At 41.6% G+C, this 21,854-nt stretch overlaps 1 protein-coding gene across 1 annotated transcript in view; it reads left to right on the top strand.

Annotated features, from left to right (window-relative positions):
- GALE (UDP-galactose-4-epimerase) overlaps positions 1-21,854 on the top strand; it is a 103,565-nt gene that overhangs the window by 80,034 nt on the left and 1,677 nt on the right. Inside the window, exon 10 of the mRNA XM_033956360.1 lies at positions 16,699-16,813. Coding sequence (XP_033812251.1) covers positions 16,699-16,813 — 115 coding nt within the window. The remainder of the gene's footprint in view (positions 1-16,698; positions 16,814-21,854) is intronic.

The following is a 21,854-nucleotide window of genomic DNA, read 5'->3' as shown; positions in this document are numbered from 1 at the left end:
TGTATACTATGGTTCCCCCTGGGTGTGAGGGTACGACCATGGACAAATTTGGTCACAGATTATATCAAAATTCAATGATGACAAATCAAATTTTGAATTATAATTTTGTCTTCACTTCATATTTGAAATTTTGGATTAAGACCATGCCATCATTTTTCAAATATTTACCCTCTCATCGTCTGTCAGCATTTAAGCATATGCATCATACTCTCGCAAAACTTTGAGTACACATGGTACAGGCAACATATGATGCTTTTGAGATGACTTCACGAATCACAACATTTTTAGTGGCCATGCGACAGTTGGCGTGGTTGAGAATTGTGGATATGGATCCTAATCTCCAAGAAAGATTTGCAAACATCACTTGTTTTGGAGATGAGCTTTTTGGGGAATCCATTAAGGCTGCCACTAAAAGATTGTCTGAGCATGAAAAGTCTTTTGCCACGTTAATCAGACCCAAGCCTAAACCTTTTGTTTCCCAGGGATTTAAACCATCTTTCTCTTATCAGAGGCGTTATCCTCCCAAGTCTGCACCGTATTCCAGACCACCACAGAAGAAACAGCCTCAGCAACATCAGCGGAAACCTCAGACACCTGCTGCAGCCAAACCCGCACAGTCTTTTTGACCATCTCAGCCAGAGCATAACGTCAATTCCCCTGTCTCTGTCTTCTCCTCTTCCCATCGGAGGTCTTCTTCATCATTACTATCACCGATGGGAAATCATCACTTCCGACCTCTGGGTGCTCACAATTATCAAGGAAGGTTATTCTTTTCATTTCCTTCAGATTCCATCAGATCACCCACCAAGAGAGCTTCCTTCCAATTTGTCGCAGACCTCTCTTCTTCTCCAGGAAGTACAGGCTCTGCTGGCTCTCAGTGCTATTGAGCGATTTTCCCTGGAACAGCAGAGCATGGGATTTTACTCCCGTTACTTCCTTGTCTTGAAGAAGACGGGAGGTCTTCGACCAATATTGGATCTCAGAGCTCTCAAACAAATTTCTCATCAAAGATAAATTTTGGATGATGTCTCTGACGTTCTTGTATTCCCTTCTGGATCACAATGATTGGTTATGCTCTCTGGATCTCAAGGAGGCTTACACTCACATTCCCATTCATCCAGCCTCTCGCAAATTCCTCAGATTTCGGGTGGGAAATCATCATTGTATTGGTAATACAGAGTGCTACCTTTTGGTCTGGCCTCATCTCCCAGAGTTTTCACCAAGTGCCTGGTAGTGGTAGCAGCAGCTTTACGAAGTCACAGACTTCAGGTTTTCCCATATCTGGACAATTGACTCATCAAAGACCCTTCGTCTCAGGGGATTACTGTAGTGACCCAAAAGACTATTTGGTTCCTGCAAAACTTGGGATTTGAAATCAACTTTCCCAAATCTCAACTGCAGCCCTCAAACTCTACAGTTCATTGGAGCTCTTCTAGATACTGTGTAACTCGGAACATTCCTTTCTCAGCAGCATCAGGATGCCCTCATACAACTTTGTCAACAAGTGTCTACTCGCACTTCACTCTCAGCGAGACACATGATGGTTCTCCTAGGTCACATGGCCTCTACAGTCCATGTGACTCTTTTTGCCAGACTTCACCTCAGGATTCCTTAGTGGACCCCCTGGCTTAAGAACATAAGAACATAAGCAGTGCCTCCGCCGGGTCAGACCATAGGTCCATCCTGCCCAGCAGTCCGCTCCCGCGGCGGCCCAAACAGGTCACGACCTGTCTGAATCACCAGAAGGGGCCCCTTGCCACCTTGGTTTCTCATTAAAGTCCTATCTTCCCATCAAAGTCCTCACCCTCCGGTCTTGCCCATGCACGACCTGGTTGGCTTTCTATACTTATTACCTGGTTAGCTTTCTATACTTGTGTTACATCCCAGCACCTCTCTCAGTATCCCACGATCCCTTTATCCCTCAGGAATCCGTCCAATCCCTATTTGAATCCCTGTACCGTACTCTGCTTGATCACTTCCTCCGGTAGCGCATTCCAAGTGTTCACGACCCTTTGGGTGAAGAAAAACTTCCTTGCATTTGTTTTGAACCTATCTCCCTTCAGTTTCTCCGAATGCCCCCTCGTACCTGTTGTCCCCCTCAGTCTGAAGAATCTGTCCCTATCCACCCTCTCTATGCCCCTCATGATCTTGAAGGTCTCTATCATATCTCCCCTGAGCCTCCTTTTTTCCAAAGAGAAGAGCCCCAGCCTATCCAACCTCTCAGCTTCTCAATGGTTGCAGGCTTCTGAACTGCTTTGTCAACACATTGCAGTAACATCTTCTCTACAACAATCTCTTCAATGGTGGATGCTCTGTTCTAATCTTTTCAGAGGCCTGCTGTTTCAAATGCCCCCCCCCCCACCAAAAGGTTCTCACGACAGACTCATCAGCCTATGCTTGATCAGCAGGTGGTTTCATTTTATTTACTTAATTAATGTAGTTTAAACTATCACTTACTGAATAATTTTACTATTTTAATATATAAGGATTTTAATGTTTTTTTTTTAGCAAAAATGTATTTTTTAAATGTTATATTACTATTGCTCCTTCTAGGTAGATTAGAGGTTGCTGGTACATTACCTTTAGAACCAACAATAACAGATAAGCTTAGTTTAAATCACCAGTTAATTCTGAAATCCTCCAATTTAGAGGATTTTCCATCTTACCCAATTAAGATCCATACTACTTCATTCAGATCCCCAAGATTTTTCCCAAAAAGTGAGCGGTCACTAAGACCAATTATTACTAAGAATTTAAATCTCTTGTTACCTAATGAATCAATTAAAATTAGTTGTGTATATGTAAATGCTTGATCCATTAGAGGCAAAGCTCAAATCATTAAGGACTGGATAATAGACCAGAATCCAACCTGTATATTCCTCTCTGAAACCTGGCTCCTCTCTGGAGACCGCGAAGCAGCATGTTTACTGTGCCTGGGACGCTGCTGGAGCTGCGAGGTTTGTCGGCCATCTAGCGGTGGGAGGGTTGGCTGGGAGGGTCAACGGGTTTCTGGTGTGCCGGTTAGGGTCGGTGCAGGGGGGGGGTTAAAAACATGCTGATCAATGGGATGGGAGGCAGTCAAGAAGGCTGGCATCGAGGGGGTGGGGGGGTTTCAATGGAAACATGCTGCTCAGGGGGATGGGAGGCAGGCTGGCATCGGGGGGGGTTTCAATGGAAACATGCTCCTCAGGGGGATGGGAGGCAGGCAGGCTGGCTGGCTGGCATCGGGGGGGGAAGGTGCGGGGGTTTCAATGGAAACATGCTGCTCAGGGGGATGGGAGGCAGGCAGACTGGCATCGGGGGTTAAATGGAAACATGCTGCTCAGGGGGATGGGAGACAGGCTGGCATCGGGGGCTGGGGGGTTTAAATGAAAACATGCTGCTCAGGGGGTTGGGAGGCAGGCAGGCTGGCATCGGAGGTGGGGGTGGGACAAAGTCTGGAAGATAATGATGGGGACATAGGAAGGAGGCACTGGGGGCACTAAGAACATAGAAAGGGGCACTGAGGGCACTGACGTAGGATGCACTAAGCAGGACAGAGTCACTGGGGCACTAAGGACATGGGAAGGAGGCATTGGGGGCATTATGGACACAGGAAGGAGGTACTGGGGGCACTAAGGACGTAGGAAGGGATACTAAGGACATGGCATGGAGGCACTAGGGGCACTAAGGACTTTGGAAGGGGCACTAAGGACATAGGAAGGAGGCACTGAGGGCACTAAGGGCATAGGGAGAGACACAGACAGAAAAAATGACAGACTGACAGACATCTACTCTAGCACCCGTTAATGTAACGGGCTTAAAGACTAATTAGTTAATAATGTATTCACCGTGACACAAAGAACATCTTCTTGGTTATCTCTGCCATCCTTTGATGATTTAGCTAAATTTTTTAGCACCAAGGTAGCATCCTTAAGATCTTCTTGCTCACCCTGTTTGCAAAGCATGGAATTCCATTCTAATTTTAAAGAAGAAGGGGTTCAAGCAGACTTGTGTTGGTCCACATTTGATAAACCGGACTGGCAAGACTATCAAATTATTCCAACGATATGCATCATCCTACTGTTGGCTCGACTCTTGCCCTCCTGATTTGATGACTGTTACACCATTAGAATTTAAATTGAAATTATTTGAATGGATTATTGATTCCTTAAATGTTGGTAAATTTCCATCAGAGGATGGAAACATAATCAATGCCATCTAACTATAGACCAATAGCATCGATCCCCTTCTTCGTAAATATCATGAAAGGTCTGGTCCACATTTAATTGATTAAACATCTAGAGCAATACTTACTACTTCATACCTCACAATCGGGATTTAGATACCATTATAGTACTGAAATGGTATTGGCTGCATTATTGGACCATCTAAAAAGTTTACTAAGCAAGGGTAGTAATGCACTGGTGCTCCAATTTGATCTCAGTAGTGCCTTTGATCTTGTAGACTACACTAATCTGTTGATTTGCTTGGATGCATTAGGTATCCAAGAACATAAGCAATGCCTCCACTGGGTCAGACCTGAGGTCCATCTTGCCCAGCAGTCCGCTCACGCGACGGCCCAACAGGTCCAGGACCTGTGCAGTAATCCTCTATCTATACCTCTGTATCCCTTTTTCCAGCAGGAAATTGTTCAATCCTTTCTTGAACCCTAGTACCGTACTCTGCCCTATTATGCCCTCTGGAAGTGCATTCCAGGTGTCCACCACACGTTGGGTAAAGAAAAACGTCCTAGCAAGGAAATGTATATTCATGGTTTAAAGGATTTTTAGAAACTAAACTTTACCAAGTCAGGTTTAAGACTCAGCACTCCTCGATTTGGAGAAACCCATGTGGTGTCCCTCAGGGATCTCCTCTTTCACCTACAATGTTTACCTTTCATCGTTAGTATCGTGTTTTAGTTTGGATATTGTAATGTTCAGCTACGCCGACGACATCACTATTGTAATACCCTTTAACTCAGTTCTATCTTGGATCACCAGTAAAATAGAAACTATAATGAAACAGATGTCTATTTGGATGCAGCAATTTAAACTTAAACTCAATCCTGACAAAACTAAATTTTTCGTGGCGTCTCTTAGTAAAACTCTTCCTGAATCCTCCATTAGTATAACTTCAACTAAATATACAGTTCATTCAACGATCAAAATATTAGTTGTTTTAGATTTTGCCAATTAGGGAACCCCTTCTGAATGGCCTGCTTCAACTGCAACCACTTATAATTTTGAGAATTAGCAATACTAAATGTGTGTTGCAGTCATGAATACTCAAGTATTTTCTTATTTGAGATAACGTCATCAAGTGTTCAAATCCCTGCTTTCATCCATTGCTTCCAGGCGATCCCAGATCTTTTTCTAATTAGCCTCTGTTTATCCCACACCTTTTGTCACCTTTTGTTTTCACCACCTCCCTCGGAAGAACATTCCAGGCATCGGTCTCTGAAAAATAATTTCCTGACATTACTCCTAAGTCTTGCAAACTGCACCCTCACTATGTCCTCTAGCTTTACCATTTTTCCCTTGTTTGGAAAGATTTGTTTCTATATTAATACATTTCAAGTATTTAAATGTCTGTATCATTTCTCTTGTCTCTCTCCACTTTTCTGGATTACAGACTCTGGAAAACACAGCTATCAGATTGAAAAAAGGGGATAGAATTACACTATACGTGGCTTCTGGTTGAAGCTAGGATGCAGTTTAAATGTCTTTGTAGTGTTCAAAATGCATCAAGGAAAAGTTCTTGCTTATATGCCTCCGTTATTATGTTATTTGGAAATCAAATCACACGAAAAATTTTACCAGATGAGATTAGTTCAATATGAAACTATGAGAGTTTGAAAAAAAGCCTTGAAAACATTTGTGTGTTGCATAAATTGTAAATATTTCTGATATTCTAATTTCTTACTACTTTTTAAACTTCTTTTATGAATTAAACCACTGTGAACTTTTCAAGGTATCAGTGGTATACAAATAAAATTTATATTGTATTCAAGCAGTGTGAAGATATTGAAAGGCAAGGGTCTGAAGACCCAGTTAGGATTGGTGGGTCCCATTCAGCAGTCACCCTTTGGATCTAGCTTTCCCAGGGCCAGATGCCTTTTTGGAATACTCATGCCAATCGAAGGCCAAAAAAGGAGGCAATAAGGGCCACTTTAGAGGATCTTTTACATCTCAAAGCAGTTGTATCAGTTCCCTCAAGCAAAGCAGTAAAAGGCCAGTACAACTGTGTTTCCCCGGAAATAAGCTCTAGCATGATTTTTAAAGATGCTCCTAATATAAGCCCTACCCCAAAAATAAGCTGTAGTTAAAATCCACCCCTGAAGCCCACCCCCCAATGTCCACAGCAGCAGAAGTGGCCAGTTCTTCCTGCCCCATCATCCCCGAACCCCACCAAACACTCCCCAACTCTGTCCCTGACACTAGTGCTGTCCGATTCACAAAAAAATTGGACTCGATTCATTGACCCCCCCCACCCTGGTGAGACCTGACATACCTCTGCTCTGAGGCCTCCTAAAGCAGCGGTGGTGGTAGCACTCTGAACGGGCTGCTTCATGGCCTTCCCTCTGCTGTGTCACTGGTGATGTCATCAGTGACGCGGCAGAGGGAAGCCCTAATGGGGCAGGCCGCAAAGCAGCCGATTCAGAGCTGGTGGGAGGGTCGGTGGGGTTCTGCACAGGGGGATGGGAGGGATAGAAAGATGCTGCACAAGGGGATGGGTCAGATGGGAGGAAAGATGCTGCACATGGGGGGGAGAGAAAGGAAAGAGGAAGAATTGGGGTGGAGGAGAGGAAGGGAGAGATGATTGTTGTACATGGAAAAAAATGACATCCCCCAAAATAAGCCCTAATTCGATTTTGGAGCTAAAATTAATATAAGACCCTGTCTTATTTTGGGGGGGAAACACGGTACACTTGCTTCATGGTGCTGAAGAAAGAGTACACCTTTCAATCCATTCTGGATTTGACAATGGTCGACTCTTTTTAATCAACATATCTTCCTTAATGGAGACAGGTCTCTATTTATGGCTGTTTAGAAATGGTTTTCTTTAAGTGTTTTTCAATGGTTGGCCAATGCACTTACTTAGGTGGCATCATTTTATTAGCGCAGACAAGAGTGTCTGGTGGTCAGATTTATAACTTTGGGGGTGATGCCCTTTGCAAACCTTTTTGATTTTCTTTAGGGATCCCCAATCCCAGACTGTCTCTCAGCTGTCTCCATTAGGCATCAGAGTTTGTTTAGCCTGTCTCACAAGATGTAGAGCTCCTTTTACAAAGCTGTGGTAATTGCTCTGATGCCCACAGGGATTTAATGGGTACTGGAGCATTTGTTACATGGCGGCTGCTACCAGGGCTTTGTAAAAGGGGGTGTTAATTTATATACATCTAAAAATATAATCATATACTGTAATACATCCACATAAAAAGCATCAAAGTTCATAGCAAAATCAGTTGCCCAACATTTTATTTTTATTGTTTAAAAATTATCAAACTAATCAGACAATTATGTATTATTTATCATTGAATTTAGTTATTTTTTTTTTTTTAAGTTCAAATGTTTTTATTGATTATAATAGAAAACAATATCAGAAGGAAAGATGTACATATAATCACAGTTATCTCTTGAACAACCCAGACATGCGTGTGCACATAATTGTATACATAAAAATATTTCTTACAGTGCTCCATTAATATGTGTATCACATGTGACATGCATATGACAAAAACACAAAAGGTCAATCAGAGCAATAATCTAGTAAAGGTTTCCATATATCATAATATCTATACAGTAAATGAGATCTTTCAGCATTAATTTTCTCATATTTACCAGTGAGACAAAGGGCATTCCACCACATGTGAAAATCAACTTTAGTTAAATCTTTCCAGCAATATAATATCAACCATTCATAACCTTGATTCAACTTTTAAGAGTAGATGGGAGATGTCGACACTGATTCCTCTCTGGAGAAATGATCGCTTTAAAATTCAAAACTCAATCATATCCTGGAAAGAATGGCAAGAATGTGAAATCTGGACTGTACAAGACCTCATGACCTTAACTAATTGGACGCCGTTTACTACACTTGTGGAGAATAAAGGACTTCCTGCCAATCAACATTATAGATGGCTACAACTTGTACATTGTATTCGTGATTCCTTACCTACGATCCTTAATTGCAACGCTGACTCTGGGTTGCGTGATTTTATGCATAGGAATGCTGGGCAAGTGCTCACTGCGTCAATATGGTATAAGCACTTACAGATGATGGCTTTTCATGGTTCTGCAGAATTAGAACAGAAATGGAATTATAAGCTTAGTCTTCCTTCTGATGCCATTGACTGGGAGGAACTCTGGAAAATCTTCTTTAAATCCATTCACTCTGCTTCACTTTTACAATCTATCTTCTTTGTGCTACACAGAGCTGTATGGACCCCACTATTATCTTATAAAATTGATTCAAAAAAGTCTCCCAAATGCTGGTCTTGTGAGACATGTGAGGGTTCCTTAGAACATTTACTTTTCTTTTGTCCACAAGTTCAGTCCTTCTGGGAACGAGTTTGGAATACTATCTGTGAGGTCCTTCAGATTCATGAAACAATGTCACTTGCCACACTTGTAGGTATGAGTCAAACATTATCAACTCCCTTACCTACACATTCAGAACGTTTATTCACCATAATGATAGCACTAGCTCTGAATTTAGTTATTGATCTATGTTGGGCAGCAGCAACATCATAATAATAATTTATTTTTATATATCGCCTAACCAGCAGTTCATAGCGGTTTACACAATAGGTACTCAGCATACAATATAATTATAACATCATACAGGTGGGAAGTGACATCACCGTCCAAGATGGACATTTGAACTATCAGCTCTGCATGCCCTCCGCAATACAAGCATAATTGCTTTGTGCGCTGCTTGGGTGGTGCGTTCCCGATACTAGCTTTTTACAGGGGAAGGCTGTAGATTGGCGAATATTTGCGCGATGGCTTCTCAATCGCGCAAAACGCTGCGGGATTTCACATTTGGTCCGGTGGGGCCTAAATCATCCTCCGATTGATTCGATGTTCCCGCCCTTGACAACGCTGGCGGCGAACATGGCTACGGAAACTCAGCGGGAAGCTGAGGACGCGCTGCTTGAGGTACGGGCCATGTTTGTGGATATTTGCCGTGAAATGAAGGAACTGCGTGGTGAGTTTACTACCCTTGCAGTGGATTTGCGTGGAGAAATCACGGCGTTAGGTGCCCAGGTCAATGACTTGGAAACTCACGTGGATGAGCAGCAGGAGACTGTGGGCCAGCTTGATTCACACTGCAAAGAGCTCCAGTTACAGCATATTAGTATTTTGGATAAGCTCGAAGATCTGGAAAACTGGAGTCGAAGAGCTAATCTTCGCATCCGGGGGCACCCTGAAGTGCAGGAATATAAACTAAACTAAACTAAACCTTAAGTTTATATACCGCATCATCTCCACGGATGTTGTGGAACTCGGCACAGTTTACAAGAACTTAAAATATAGGAAGAGAAGGAAAAAAAAAGGTTTACATGAACTTATATATAGAAGAGAAGAGTAAGGGGGGGATAGAATTACATTTTAGTGAAAAGCCAGGCTTTCAGTTGCTTGCGGAATAATTGGAGGGAGCCCAGGTTCCACAATGAGGTAGTAAGGTCATTCCAAAGACCTGTGATTCTGAAGAGAAGGGATTTTCCCAGTTTGCCTGCATAGCGAATACCATGTAGAGAGGGGAAGGATAATTTATACCTTTGGGCGGGTCTGGTAGAGTCAGGACTCAAGGAGGTATAAGATAGTGGGATTAAGGGAGGAAGGATGCCGTGAATGATCTTAAAAGTCAGGCAGGAGCATTTGAAATGGATTCTGGAAATCACTGGGAGCCAGTGAAGTTTGGCTAGGAGTGGGGAGACATGGTCAGAATTGCGTTTTGCAAAGATCAACTTGGCTGCAGTATTCTGGATTAGCTGGAGTCTTTGAAGACTTTTTTTGATAGGCTTAAGTAGATGGCATTGCAGTAGTCTAATTTGGAGAAGATGATGGATTGGACAAAGACGGCAAAATGTTGTTGGCGAAAATAGGATCTTACTTTCCTCAGCATGTGGAGGCTGAAAAAGCATGATTTAGCCAAGGAGTTGAGGTTGTCATTGAGGGAGAGAGAAGAATCGATAATGATGCCAAGGATCTTGCTTGAGTGCAGTGCAGCGCCTGAGAGTAGTGCAAAGAGGGTGGGCAGGTGTTCTAATTTTGGGCCGAGCCAAAGTAATTTTGTTTTTGATTCATTCAATTTCATCTGTACCGAGAAGGGCCATGAATGGAGTCTCATAAAGACTGTGAGCTGGTGGTGCGCCAAATAGCTAGTATGCTTTTGGGGAAGCAGACGACTGCAGAGGCTTCTGAGACTATTGCAATTGAGAGGGTGCATAGAGCACTGGCAGCCCCCAGGCGCAATAAACCACGAGACATTACTGTATGTTTTAAAGACTTCAAAGTGAAGGAATTGCTTTATCAAACGGCCAGGGGTATAGATGAACTAAAATGGGACACCTTTGATATAGAGATTTATAAAGATCTCTCTGCGGCCACATTGTGCCGGAGGGCGGAACAGAGACCATTGCTGCGCCATCTTAATGAGAAGAAAATCCGATATCGTTGGCGCCATCCTTTTGCTTTGCTGTTTTATCTAGATGGTGTTTTGAGAACTGTAAAATCTTTGGAGGAGGCCTCAGAGGTTTTTCCTGATGTACAATTTGGTGTCCTTCTTCTACATCATCTGTTCCGAAGACAGATTCCCGCACACGCCTCAATCTTCCACCGCGATCCCATTGGCAACGAGTTAGGAGAGAAGGTGGCCATTTGAAAGTGGCAGTCTACAGAGCAGGAGTCTGCTGGAGGCCATGGCACCTATTTTTTCTATTGCATTGCAAGTTTTCTTATTATTTTGTCCATTACCCTTGTGGTGATGCGCTCTGTGTTGGCCATAATTGTTCTTTGGCGTGACTATTAGGGCCTGGGACACGTTATTGGTTTGAGTGTGCTCTTGTTCCCTTTTCTGTAGTGTGCTTGTGTTCTATTTTATGGTTCTCCCTGTTGGAGACCTATTTAACGGGGCAATTGGAGTTTTAATTCAGAGGGAGGGCATGCAGAGAGGGCTCCTTCCTTCTTTTGAGGTTGTGGTAAGCGATGGGATGGCAGAGCTTACTACAAGGGTTAACATTTTGGTGGGTGGGGGTTTGGGAGGGTATTGGGTGGTGGATAGGGGAAGTGGTGGATGGGTAAATGGGGGATGGGGGTTGAGAGTGTGAGGTTGGGGAGGAATTGGCATGAGCTGGATGGATTGTGTGGAATGTTTGATTTTTGGCTTTTCTGCTGAAAGTATGGGTGATTTAATTTTTCTGTCTCTCAATGTTAGGGCACTCAATGTCCCGATGAAGCGTCATCTCCTTTATCAGGAGCTGGTGCGCCATAAAGCTCACATTGTATTTTTGCAAGAGACCCACCTGCTGCCTAGACATGAGCATGTTACACCCCCTGGGTTTTTCTGACCTTTATTTTGCTTCTAATCAACATGCTAAAAAACAAGAGGGGTTGCTATACTTTTTCATAATAGTTTGCAAGTCCAGGTGACCAAAGAGCTTAGAGATAATGAAGGGTGTTATTTTTTGCTTTGTGTCTCTATTGCTGGCCAGCTGTATACCCTTTGTAATGTTTATGCCCCCAATATGGGACAAGGGGAATTTTTTTACACGGCTGGATGAAGCCCTGCGACCTTGTACAGAGGGTTTGCTTTTATTGGGAGGTGATTGTAATTTAGTTTTGGATCCCCATTTTGATAGCTCCTCCCATGGGTCTTCCATGGCTGAAGCAGATCGTAAGGGCTTGCAGATGTTATTATCCCATTGAGGACTACTAGATATTTGGCGGGTTCAATCAACTGGGGGAGCGAGAATATACTTATCATTCTGCTGTGCATAATGTTGATTCTCATATTGATTATTGGTTGGGAGATGGGGCTTTAAATAGGGCTGTTCAATCTTGTGAGATTCCTACTACTACTTTAGCAGATCATGCTGTTTTGAGTTTGCACTTGCTGGGCCATGGAACACCTGGAGATTTGATGATAGTCTTCTGGTTGACTCCTCTTCTGTAGAACATTTAACAAATGCTATTAAAGACTCTCTGAAGTTCAATGATATTAATGACATTCACCCTATATTATTGTGGGAAGCAATGAAAGCAGTGCTTCGGGGAAAGGTAATTGCTCTGCGGGCCTCTGTTAGGAAGGAGAAAGTTAAATCTGAATTAGTAAAGAGGCAGGAGCTTCGTGATCTGGAGAGGCTGGTACAAGGGAGGTGCAGGACTGCTCGGGAGTTTAGTCAATTAGCTAAATTACGCTTGGAATTGAAGACTCTTGAGCTTGCCAATATTGAGGTGGCCTTGCAGCGGACACACCAAGAATATTTTGAGTTCAATGACCCAAGTAGTAAATTATTAGCTCATCGACTCAAAACTCAAGCCACCAGGAATGATATTTTGGGAGTTTTTGATCCTGCAGGTACTTATTGTACTTCTTTAGAAGGTATAGGTAATGCTTTTTTGCAGTTTTACACTGATCTTTACCAAGCTGATCCTGCCTCTCTTGATCATGAAACAGAGACTTATTTAGATCAGACCCCGTTGGGATCTCTTTCTGAAGGGGAGGCGGCCTGCTTGTCTAGACCCATTACAGTTGATGAAGTGGAAGAGGTCATTCAGTCTTTGTCTTTGCATACTGCTCCTGGTTTGGACGGGTTTACTAATAAATTTTATAAAACGTTTCAGCAGCTGCTGGTCTCATTATTGGTTTGAGTGTTTAATAGTTTTGATGCTGTTCACCCCCTCCCTCAAACCTGGCATACAGCAGCTGTTACTCTTATTCATAAACAGGGAAAAGACCCCTCTTCTGTGCATCTTATAGACTGATTTCGTTACTTAATGTTGATTATAAAATTTTTACTAAAGTCTTGGCTTTAAGACTCCAGGCCTATATGCCTCAATTGGTACATTCTAATCAGGCTGGGTTTATATCCCTGAGACAGTCCTTTGATAATATTAAAACTGCTTTGCATCTTATGCGGCATGTACGCCGGGAGGGCGCTCCGGCTTTAGTTCTTTCCCTTGATGCGGAAAACGCATTTGATCGGATCAGTTGGAGGGATTTATTTCAAGTTTTACGCAAAATGGGGATTGGCTTCAATTGTTATATGATGCCCCCATTTCCCGATTCAAACTAAATGGGTCTTTATCTGCTATTCCATTAGCGCGTGGGACGCGTCAGGGTTGTGCTCTTTCTCCCTTACTCTTTGCGCTCACGATGGAGCCATTGGCGAGTCGGGTCCGGAATCAGGAGGGGATTCAAGGGGGTGCCCAGCAATATAAAATAGTACTTTATGCTGATATTTTGCTTCTTTTGTGTAATCCGGAATTGTCTTTACCTGTTGTGCTCCGTGAATTGGAACGGTTTGGGCCGCTTTCTGGTTTTAAGGTTAATATGGCTAAATCTTAAATATCACTCTTATGGCAGATGTGATCCAGCGTTTACAGATTGCATTTCCTTTTACCTGGGCCTCCCACTATATTACTTATTTGGGAGTGAACTTGACCATACCCACTTGTATAAATATAACTTTCCGGCCTGCCTTCATGCATTGTTTGCAGAACTTGAGCGCTGGGAGGGATTACAATTTAGTTGGATAGGCCATATTTTGGCTGTTAAAATGATGCTTTTGCCCCAATTATTATATGCATTTCTGGCCCTACCCATAGTATTGCCTGCAATTTTTTTTTGTCTTTTGTCACGTAAGGTTTTTGCATTTATTTGGCGTAACCCCCCCCCCCCCCCCCCGGGTACGTCGGACGATTCTCTACAGTTCTAAATTGGATGGGGGGATGGGTATATATTATCAGGCTGCTCTTTTACAGGAAGTAGTCATGTTACTTATGAAGATCACCCCTGGATTCAAATTGAGCAATATTTTCTTCCCACGGTTTATCTTTGGATGCTGCCTTGGGTTCTGACTACACGTTTGCGCTTGGCGTTGTGTACCCCTAACCCATTTTTGCAGGCAGTTCTTCGGTGTTGGTATGTACTTCGTAGACAGATGTTCCTGGAGCGTTTGTTTTTCATTTGGATGGCTATTGTGGCCTTGCCGGCGGATTCGCCAGGCAGAGATGCTGTTATTCGATGTAAGTGTCTTCCGGCTGGCCTCCGTACCTTAGGGCAACTTTGGGAAGATATGTCTATGCGTCCCTTTCAGGAGTTGCGGGAAGAATTCGGGTTGGAGGATAGGGATTCCTTTCTTTATACTCGTTTGCGTATTTTTTTATCCAGGCTTTCTGGGACCTTTCCTTAGGGGATACTTGGTTGGAGCAGGCTTGTCAGGCCGGAGCTGGGTGAGGTGGTGTTTCACGGTTGTATAGAGAGCTGTTGAAGCGGGAGGCCCCCTTTGATCCCTATCAAGCTCGTTGGGAATGTGATCTGTCAGGAGGGTGTAGCTTGACTCCTTGGGAAGTTATCTATCAGAGATTATTTAAACTGACCCTATCCATTAATTATGTAGAGAATAGTTACAAAATAGGTGGTATTATACAACTGTATGCCTGATGGAGACAGCATTCTACTTAAGTTTGTATTGATTTTGCTTGACTTGGGGTGAGGGGGGTTGGGGGAGTTCTGGAGGGGCTTGTTTGGGGGTTTTGGTTTTGCTTATGCTATTGCTCTGTTTTTCTTGTATGTATTATTTTGCATTGTGTTTTTGCTATTTTTTGAAAATTCAATAAATACAATTAAAAAAAATATCATACATAATAAAATTCTAAGTAACTAATACAAGCATTAAAACACAATATAAACTAAAATAAGTATAGATAAAAAGATTAAAAGTACATTATAACTACATGATAATATGAAAATCAGTAATGTATATTATATTGTTTAAATAAGTGGGTTTTAAGATCTTTTTGAAATTGATAGTAAGTAAGAAATAAGAAGATTCAAACATTAATTCATTAATTCTGCTTGGAATGCTAAGGTCCTATCCAAAAAATTTTTGTAATGACATGCATTTGCTGAAGGAAAATAAAACCAACCAGATCTACAAATATTTTTCTTAGAAATAAAAAAAAACTAAAATGAGAAACAAGGTAAGCTGGCGCTAAGCCAAATAAAACTTAAAACAAATGCATCCAAATTTAAATAACACTCTAGCCTCAAACGGTAGCCAGTGAAGCTTTTGATAATATACACTAATATGATGCATTTTTTCAAACAAATTTTGTATGATTTTTAATCGGCTACTAGTTATTTTATACGATCTCAGATAAATAACATTACAATAATCCAATATTGAAAGGATTGAAGATTGAACCAGGATTTTAAATGATATAAAATCAAAATATTTCTTAATAGTATGCAGTTTCCAGAGGATATAGTGGAGCCACACACTCCTATACTTTGCCTTGAAACATCACAGGAAGGCTTCCTCACTGTGTGTGTTGCCAGGGGTCGGTAGCTGACTCGGTGGCATAATCCAGTGTTCTTCAACCGCCGGTCCATGGGCCGGCACATCCATCGGGCCCAAGACAGTGTTCTTCAGCCACCGCTCCATAGTGCGATCAACGCAGCGTCTTCGGGCCGGCTCCCCGAGTACTGCAGTGCACAAAGCCGTGGGAAAAGGCTCCTACACGCTTCCTGCGCCTGAACTGGAAGCCTTCTCTCTGACGTTGCAACATCAGAGGGAAGGCTTCCAGATGAGGCGCGGGATGTGCGCGAGGAGCCGCTGCCCACAGTTTTGTGCAATACAGCACTCAGGGAGCCAGCCCGAAGATGCCGCATTGATCGCACCGTGGACCTGCCTGCAGATAACACCGGGGGGCAGGCCAGAAGGCAAGGCACAGCATGGAGGGAGAGAGACAACGGTAGGGGGGAATGCTTTTATTTTTTTATTTAGTGATTGATTTACATCTGCTGTCTGTTCAAGAAGAAATGCATTTGTTTATTTTCCTCTAGAGTTGTACTGCGTGCAGAGTCTTTCATCTTAGGGTTTTTTTGTAAATATTAGTACTTTTAGTTTTTGGTCCTGCATTTGCATGGTGTTATCTGCTTTCTGGTAGGAATGAATGTTGAAAAGTATACCTTGTGCTTTGTGTATTTTAATTGTATGGTTAACCGTTATGTGTTAATACGATTATATTGTGTGTGTGTGTGTGTATATGAAAAATGAATGGAAAAATGGTGTTACAATTAGTACTATTATGGGGATGGGGTTTGGGGCAGAGATTAGGTGGAGATGGGCACGACTTATCCCAGTGTTCTTCAACTGCTGGTCCGCAGATTGGTGCCGGTCCACAAAATAGTTATTTTATTTCCGCCGGTTCATAGGTGTCAAAAGGTTTAAGAACACTGGCATAATCCTTCCAATCCACTGATCTATTTTTTATTGTGTTATTTCAATGCCTTTGAGATGCAGTATTTTTTATCCCAAACAAAACAGATTATTCCCATTATCAGGCAGCTCCTTGGTCTTGCCTTTCTTACCAAACCATACAGTTGGTTCTAATGCAATTTTTTGCTATCTTCTAATGCTACCAGTTGAACAGAGAGACAAAGATAAAATATTTTAGGTATGTTTGTGTGGATCTCTTTCAGGTACAATATAAGATAACGCCAAGGCGCAAAGGAGACATTGCCTCCTGTTTTGCTGACCCTAGCCTGGCTGAGCGAGATCTAGGCTGGAAAGCTGCCTTTGGACTGGACAGTATGTGTAAGTCAAAAGTTATTCATTAAAATATCATCAACGATATAGTCATACTTCTAAAATGAATTTAGCAACTACAAGGCTCTTTTTACAAAGCTGCAGGAACAATTCCCGTGTGCCAAATGCAACCAAGCCCATTCAATTCCTGTTGCATTTGACAAACCAGGAATTGCTGCCATGGCTTTGAAAAAGTAGCCTAGTTACAGAAAATCGGCCAAATACGCATTTATATTCAGACAAGCTATTTAATAAAAGATAGTTTGAGGATTTGGATTTGGACTGAATCTTAAAAATAAAATGAATCTTCAAAGCTTCTCAGATCAGGGAATGAATACTTTGACTTTTAAATGACTTAACTAAACAGTTCCATGGGCAATATCATTGGCTGAAAATGGTCTCATCGTTGCAGGTAAAAGTCACATACTATTATTCTGCAGTCAATTTAACATACACCAAAAAGGAACAGGGCAGGCAAGAGTAGAGTCAGTAATTAACACATTGGAATTTAATTTTATAAATATCCATACCGCCGTTTTAGTGTTGCTGATTGGCCCTTGACTTTGAAACCTCACTTGCAGGCTGTATTCAAGTTTCAAGTTTTATTTTAGTTTGATGAATCGCTTATTTAGTTTTACTAAGCAAGATAAATTAATTTTTTAAAAAGCATATATTCGGGGCCTACATGAAAAATTTAAAAATTGCAGCATGGGTGGGACTCTCTGAAGGACTAAATAAGTAGAAAAGTTTATAAGGGTCAGATCCCCACATCATAGGCCTGATATTCAGATTGCAGGAGGCAGCCTGACTATATCCCATGGTTCCCACTATGGCAGGGACAAAGTAACCAAGGAGTCAGAAAAGAATGTAGCTTGAGAAAAACAGACTGACTCTGTATATTAACACACCCCAAAAGCAGAAACTGCTATGCAAAAATTTTTGCTCAGAGAAATGTAACTCTAAAGAGGGAGAGGAAACCCCCTCTTGGACGAAAAGAGTTTTATCTTCCAATCATTGCTTAATAGATGCAAAAGCAATTCCCACTCAAGGGTGCGAATAGTAAAAAAACTGAATAAATCTCTTAATATTGCTGTATGCTTTCAAAAAACTTTCAAACAACTTCAATTCTTGCATTCAGGTTGACACTGGACACTTTACAGTCATGAGGTTGAAAAATAAATAAAGATACTTATCAGGGTCCCGACGCGGCCCCGTTTCAGTATCTGCTTCAGGAGACCCCGTCTGATCAAAGCTGAAAAGGGTAACAACCATAAGACAATTCCAAAAAAGTGTCTGAAATGCAAGGACAATCTTGTTAAAATGCAGTAGATATGGGCTGGAACAATCAAAAGCCACAAACCCATGCATATTTCATGAAAAACTTGTAGCTAGCCTAAAGGACAGGAGCACAATACAGTACATACCGTTCTTGAAATGAAACATCTCTGTGCAACACAGAACGCCGGCACCCGCAGCCGTATTTAAACCGGCAAAAAAGGCGGGAAACCGGACGTGCAGAACGTAATGACATCACAAGAATACAAAAAAAGCAAAAAACTCCAGAAGTACATCACGAGTACCAGACATGATTAAAGGAAAGCTGCCCACTCGATCTCATTGTTGAGACCTTGTGGATGGAGAGTATTGAGATCGTAGATCCATTTCTGTTCCTTTCTCCACAATGCACGGGCTATGTCCCCTCCCCTGACATTGCTGTAATGATCCAGAACTGTGAATCTCAAATCAGTTATGGCATGATGTTTAACTTGCCAATGTTGTACATTTTGGAAAAGATATATTGATGATGTGATGGCTGTGTGGATTGGCACTTCTGAGGAATTGATATGTTTTTTTGAATGGCTCAACAGCCGGGACTCCAATTTACAATTTACTATGACCAAGGACTGTCATCAGGTCGCTTTTTTGGACATATTCATCACACTCACCAATGGGCAGTTCAATACCTCAATTTTTCGTAAACCCACAGACAGAAATAATTTGTTGCAGTATGACAGCTTTCATCCCAAGCACTTAAGAAACAACATACCCGCGGGACAATTTTTACGTCTCCGTAGATTGTGTTCCACGGTGGAAGAATATGTGCACAAGGCAGATGAATTAAAACACAGATTTCTGGTGAAAGGCTATCCTCTGTCTGTGCTCAAGAAAGCCTATAAACGTGGGTTATATGCTAACAGAGCTTTATTGTTACAGCCACAACAAAAATCTGATGCTAGCTCGTTGGTGTGTGTGTTGCCTTATTCTACTTATGCATTCCAAATAAAGAAAATTATTAAACATCATTGGCCTATTTTACAGTATCATGCAGCTTTTCAAGAACTCCCTAGATTTGCTTTTTCTAAACCTCCCAACTTGAAACAACAACTCACTCATTCACAATTTTTGAGTTCAGCGACTTCTGATTACATTAGGGGTCAGCATTCACCATGTGGCCATTGCACATATTGTCAGTTCAGTGTTACCATTCAACAAATGTCATTGCCTTCCCGATGCAAGTATACTCAGCATGCCACCAACTGCAATTCTCATCATGTGATTTACGCTATATGTTGCCCGTGTCAACTTGTATATGTGGGAAATACTACACGCAGTTTGAAACACCGCATTGGTGAACATATGAGCCGTATACGCACCGCAGTGCAAGAAGCCCCCCTTGTACAACATTGGCAAGTTAAACATCATGCCATAACTGATTTGAGATTCACAGTTCTGGATCATTACAGCAATGTCAGGGGAGGGGACATAGCCCGTGCATTGTGGAGAAAGGAACAGAAATGGATCTACGATCTCAATACTCTCCATCCACAAGGTCTCAACAATGAGATCGAGTGGGCAGCTTTCCTTTAATCATGTCTGGTACTCGTGATGTACTTCTGGAGTTTTTTGCTTTTTTTGTATTCTTGTGATGTCATTACGTTCTGCACGTCCGGTTTCCCGCCTTTTTTGCCGGTTTAAATACGGCTGCGGGTGCCGGCGTTCTGTGTTGCACAGAGATGTTTCATTTCAAGAACGGTATGTACTGTATTGTGCTCCTGTCCTTTAGGCTAGCTACAAGTTTTTCATGAAATATGCATGGGTTTGTGGCTTTTGATTGTTCCAGCCCATATCTACTGCATTTTAACAAGATTGTCCTTGCATTTCAGACACTTTTTTGGAATTGTCTTATGGTTGTTACCCTTTTCAGCTTTGATCAGACGGGGTCTCCTGAAGCAGATACTGAAACGGGGCCGCGTCGGGACCCTGATAAGTATCTTTATTTATTTTTCAACCTCATGACTGTAAAGTGTCCAGTGTCAACCTGAATGCAAGAATTGAAGTTGTTTGAAAGTTTTTTGAAAGCATACAGCAATATTAAGAGATTTATTCAGTTTTTTTACTATTCGCACCCTTGAGTGGGAATTGCTTTTGCATCTATTAAGCAATGATTGGAAGATAAAACTCTTTTCGTCCAAGAGGGGGTTTCCTCTCCCTCTTTAGAGTTACATTTCTCTGAGCAAAAATTTTTGCATAGCAGTTTCTGCTTTTGGGGTGTGTTAATATACAGAGTCAGTCTATATCCCATGGTTGGCAGTGAACCCGTAAATTCAATAGCAGCCTGTATCCAATGACTAGTATTGAATTTCAAGTTTTTTAAGCTGCTTTTTACATAGCCAGATAAGCCCATTTCTAGTGCAAAAGGCATATAAGTGGGTTTGTAGAAGGCATCATTGATGAACATGGCCAATAGAGCTAATCTAATCTTTGATTTTATATACTGCTCGACTCGGTTACAAGATATTAATACAATATACAAGAGATTAGAGCAGAAACTCTATCTTTTATGTCAAAATTTTTTATGTTTTATGATTAATTATTTAACGAAGAGCCATTAGTAAATTTCTGAAATAGATATGTCTTCAATGCTTTACGAAAAATGGGTGAGAGATAACTAACTATAGATGGAAGGTCATTCCAAATTTTTACGAATAAAAAAGAAAATGATCAACAAAAATTGGTCAGTTTTTATATTCTTAACAGTGGGAAAGCCAAGATTGAATTTCTGAGAACTCCTAGAGTTTGAGATTTCTTGTGAGTTAAATGTAACAGAGACTAAAGGAGATAAAATAACATATAGAATTTTGAAAATTACAGTTGCACACTTAAATTGGATCCTCCAATAGACGGGAAGCCAGTGAAGGGATCTCAATAAAGGTGTTACATTTGGCCGCCGTATTCTGGATAAGTTGCAGCCTCTTCAAATTGCATTTACTTAAACAAACATAAAGCGAGTTGCCATAGTCCAACTGAGATAGAATAATAGCCTGAACTAGAACGGCAAAATGATGCTGAAAAAAAAAAAGATAACGTACTCTTCTAAGCATCTTTAGACTGAAAAAACATTTTGTTGTTACATTATTAATTTGAGTAGATAATGAAAGTGAAGAATCTAGAATAAAACCCAGAATTTTAGATGAAAATTCAATCTCCAATGTATCTCCAGAGGCTAACAAAACTGAACTAGGCAAATGTTCAGTTTTTGGCTCAAACCATAACAATTTAGTCTTAGTGGTATTTAATTTCATGCTCACTGAAGATGCCCAATCTTGAATTCTTAAGATGCAGATTAGATTAGATTGTTCCTGCTCCAAAGACACCACTAGACCACCAGACAATTTCAAGGTAGTCTTGTCTTGCAGGGGCTGGAGCCAGGCTAATTTTGGTTATGGTTACAGTTCTGGTCAAAACAGAGGTCTGGATTTGGTTTTGGTTGGTCACTTGCACCTTCTTTTTATCCAGAGTAAAACTTTATTATTTTTTAAGAATTGTAAACTAAAATGCATGCAAACCCCATCCACCCACCTCGTCTAAACAACTTGATCTGGTTGAGCCAGAAAGGCAGCATGTAAGTTTTCATTTCTAAGGGGAGAGTATTCAGCTGGCATCAGGGGTAGCCACCAGGAGTTACCTGGGTACCACTGATATGCAGTGAGGGTTAATTTAGGCCAGCCTTCTGGGTACCTATATATCAGCGGTGCCTGGAAAACTTCCA

This window comes from Geotrypetes seraphini, chromosome 8 (genome assembly GCF_902459505.1).
Source record: "Geotrypetes seraphini chromosome 8, aGeoSer1.1, whole genome shotgun sequence".
NCBI classification, from domain to species: Eukaryota; Metazoa; Chordata; class Amphibia; order Gymnophiona; family Dermophiidae; genus Geotrypetes; species Geotrypetes seraphini.
The sequence above is the reverse complement of the archived record's forward strand: the minus strand, read 5'-3'. Positions and strand labels throughout refer to the sequence as shown.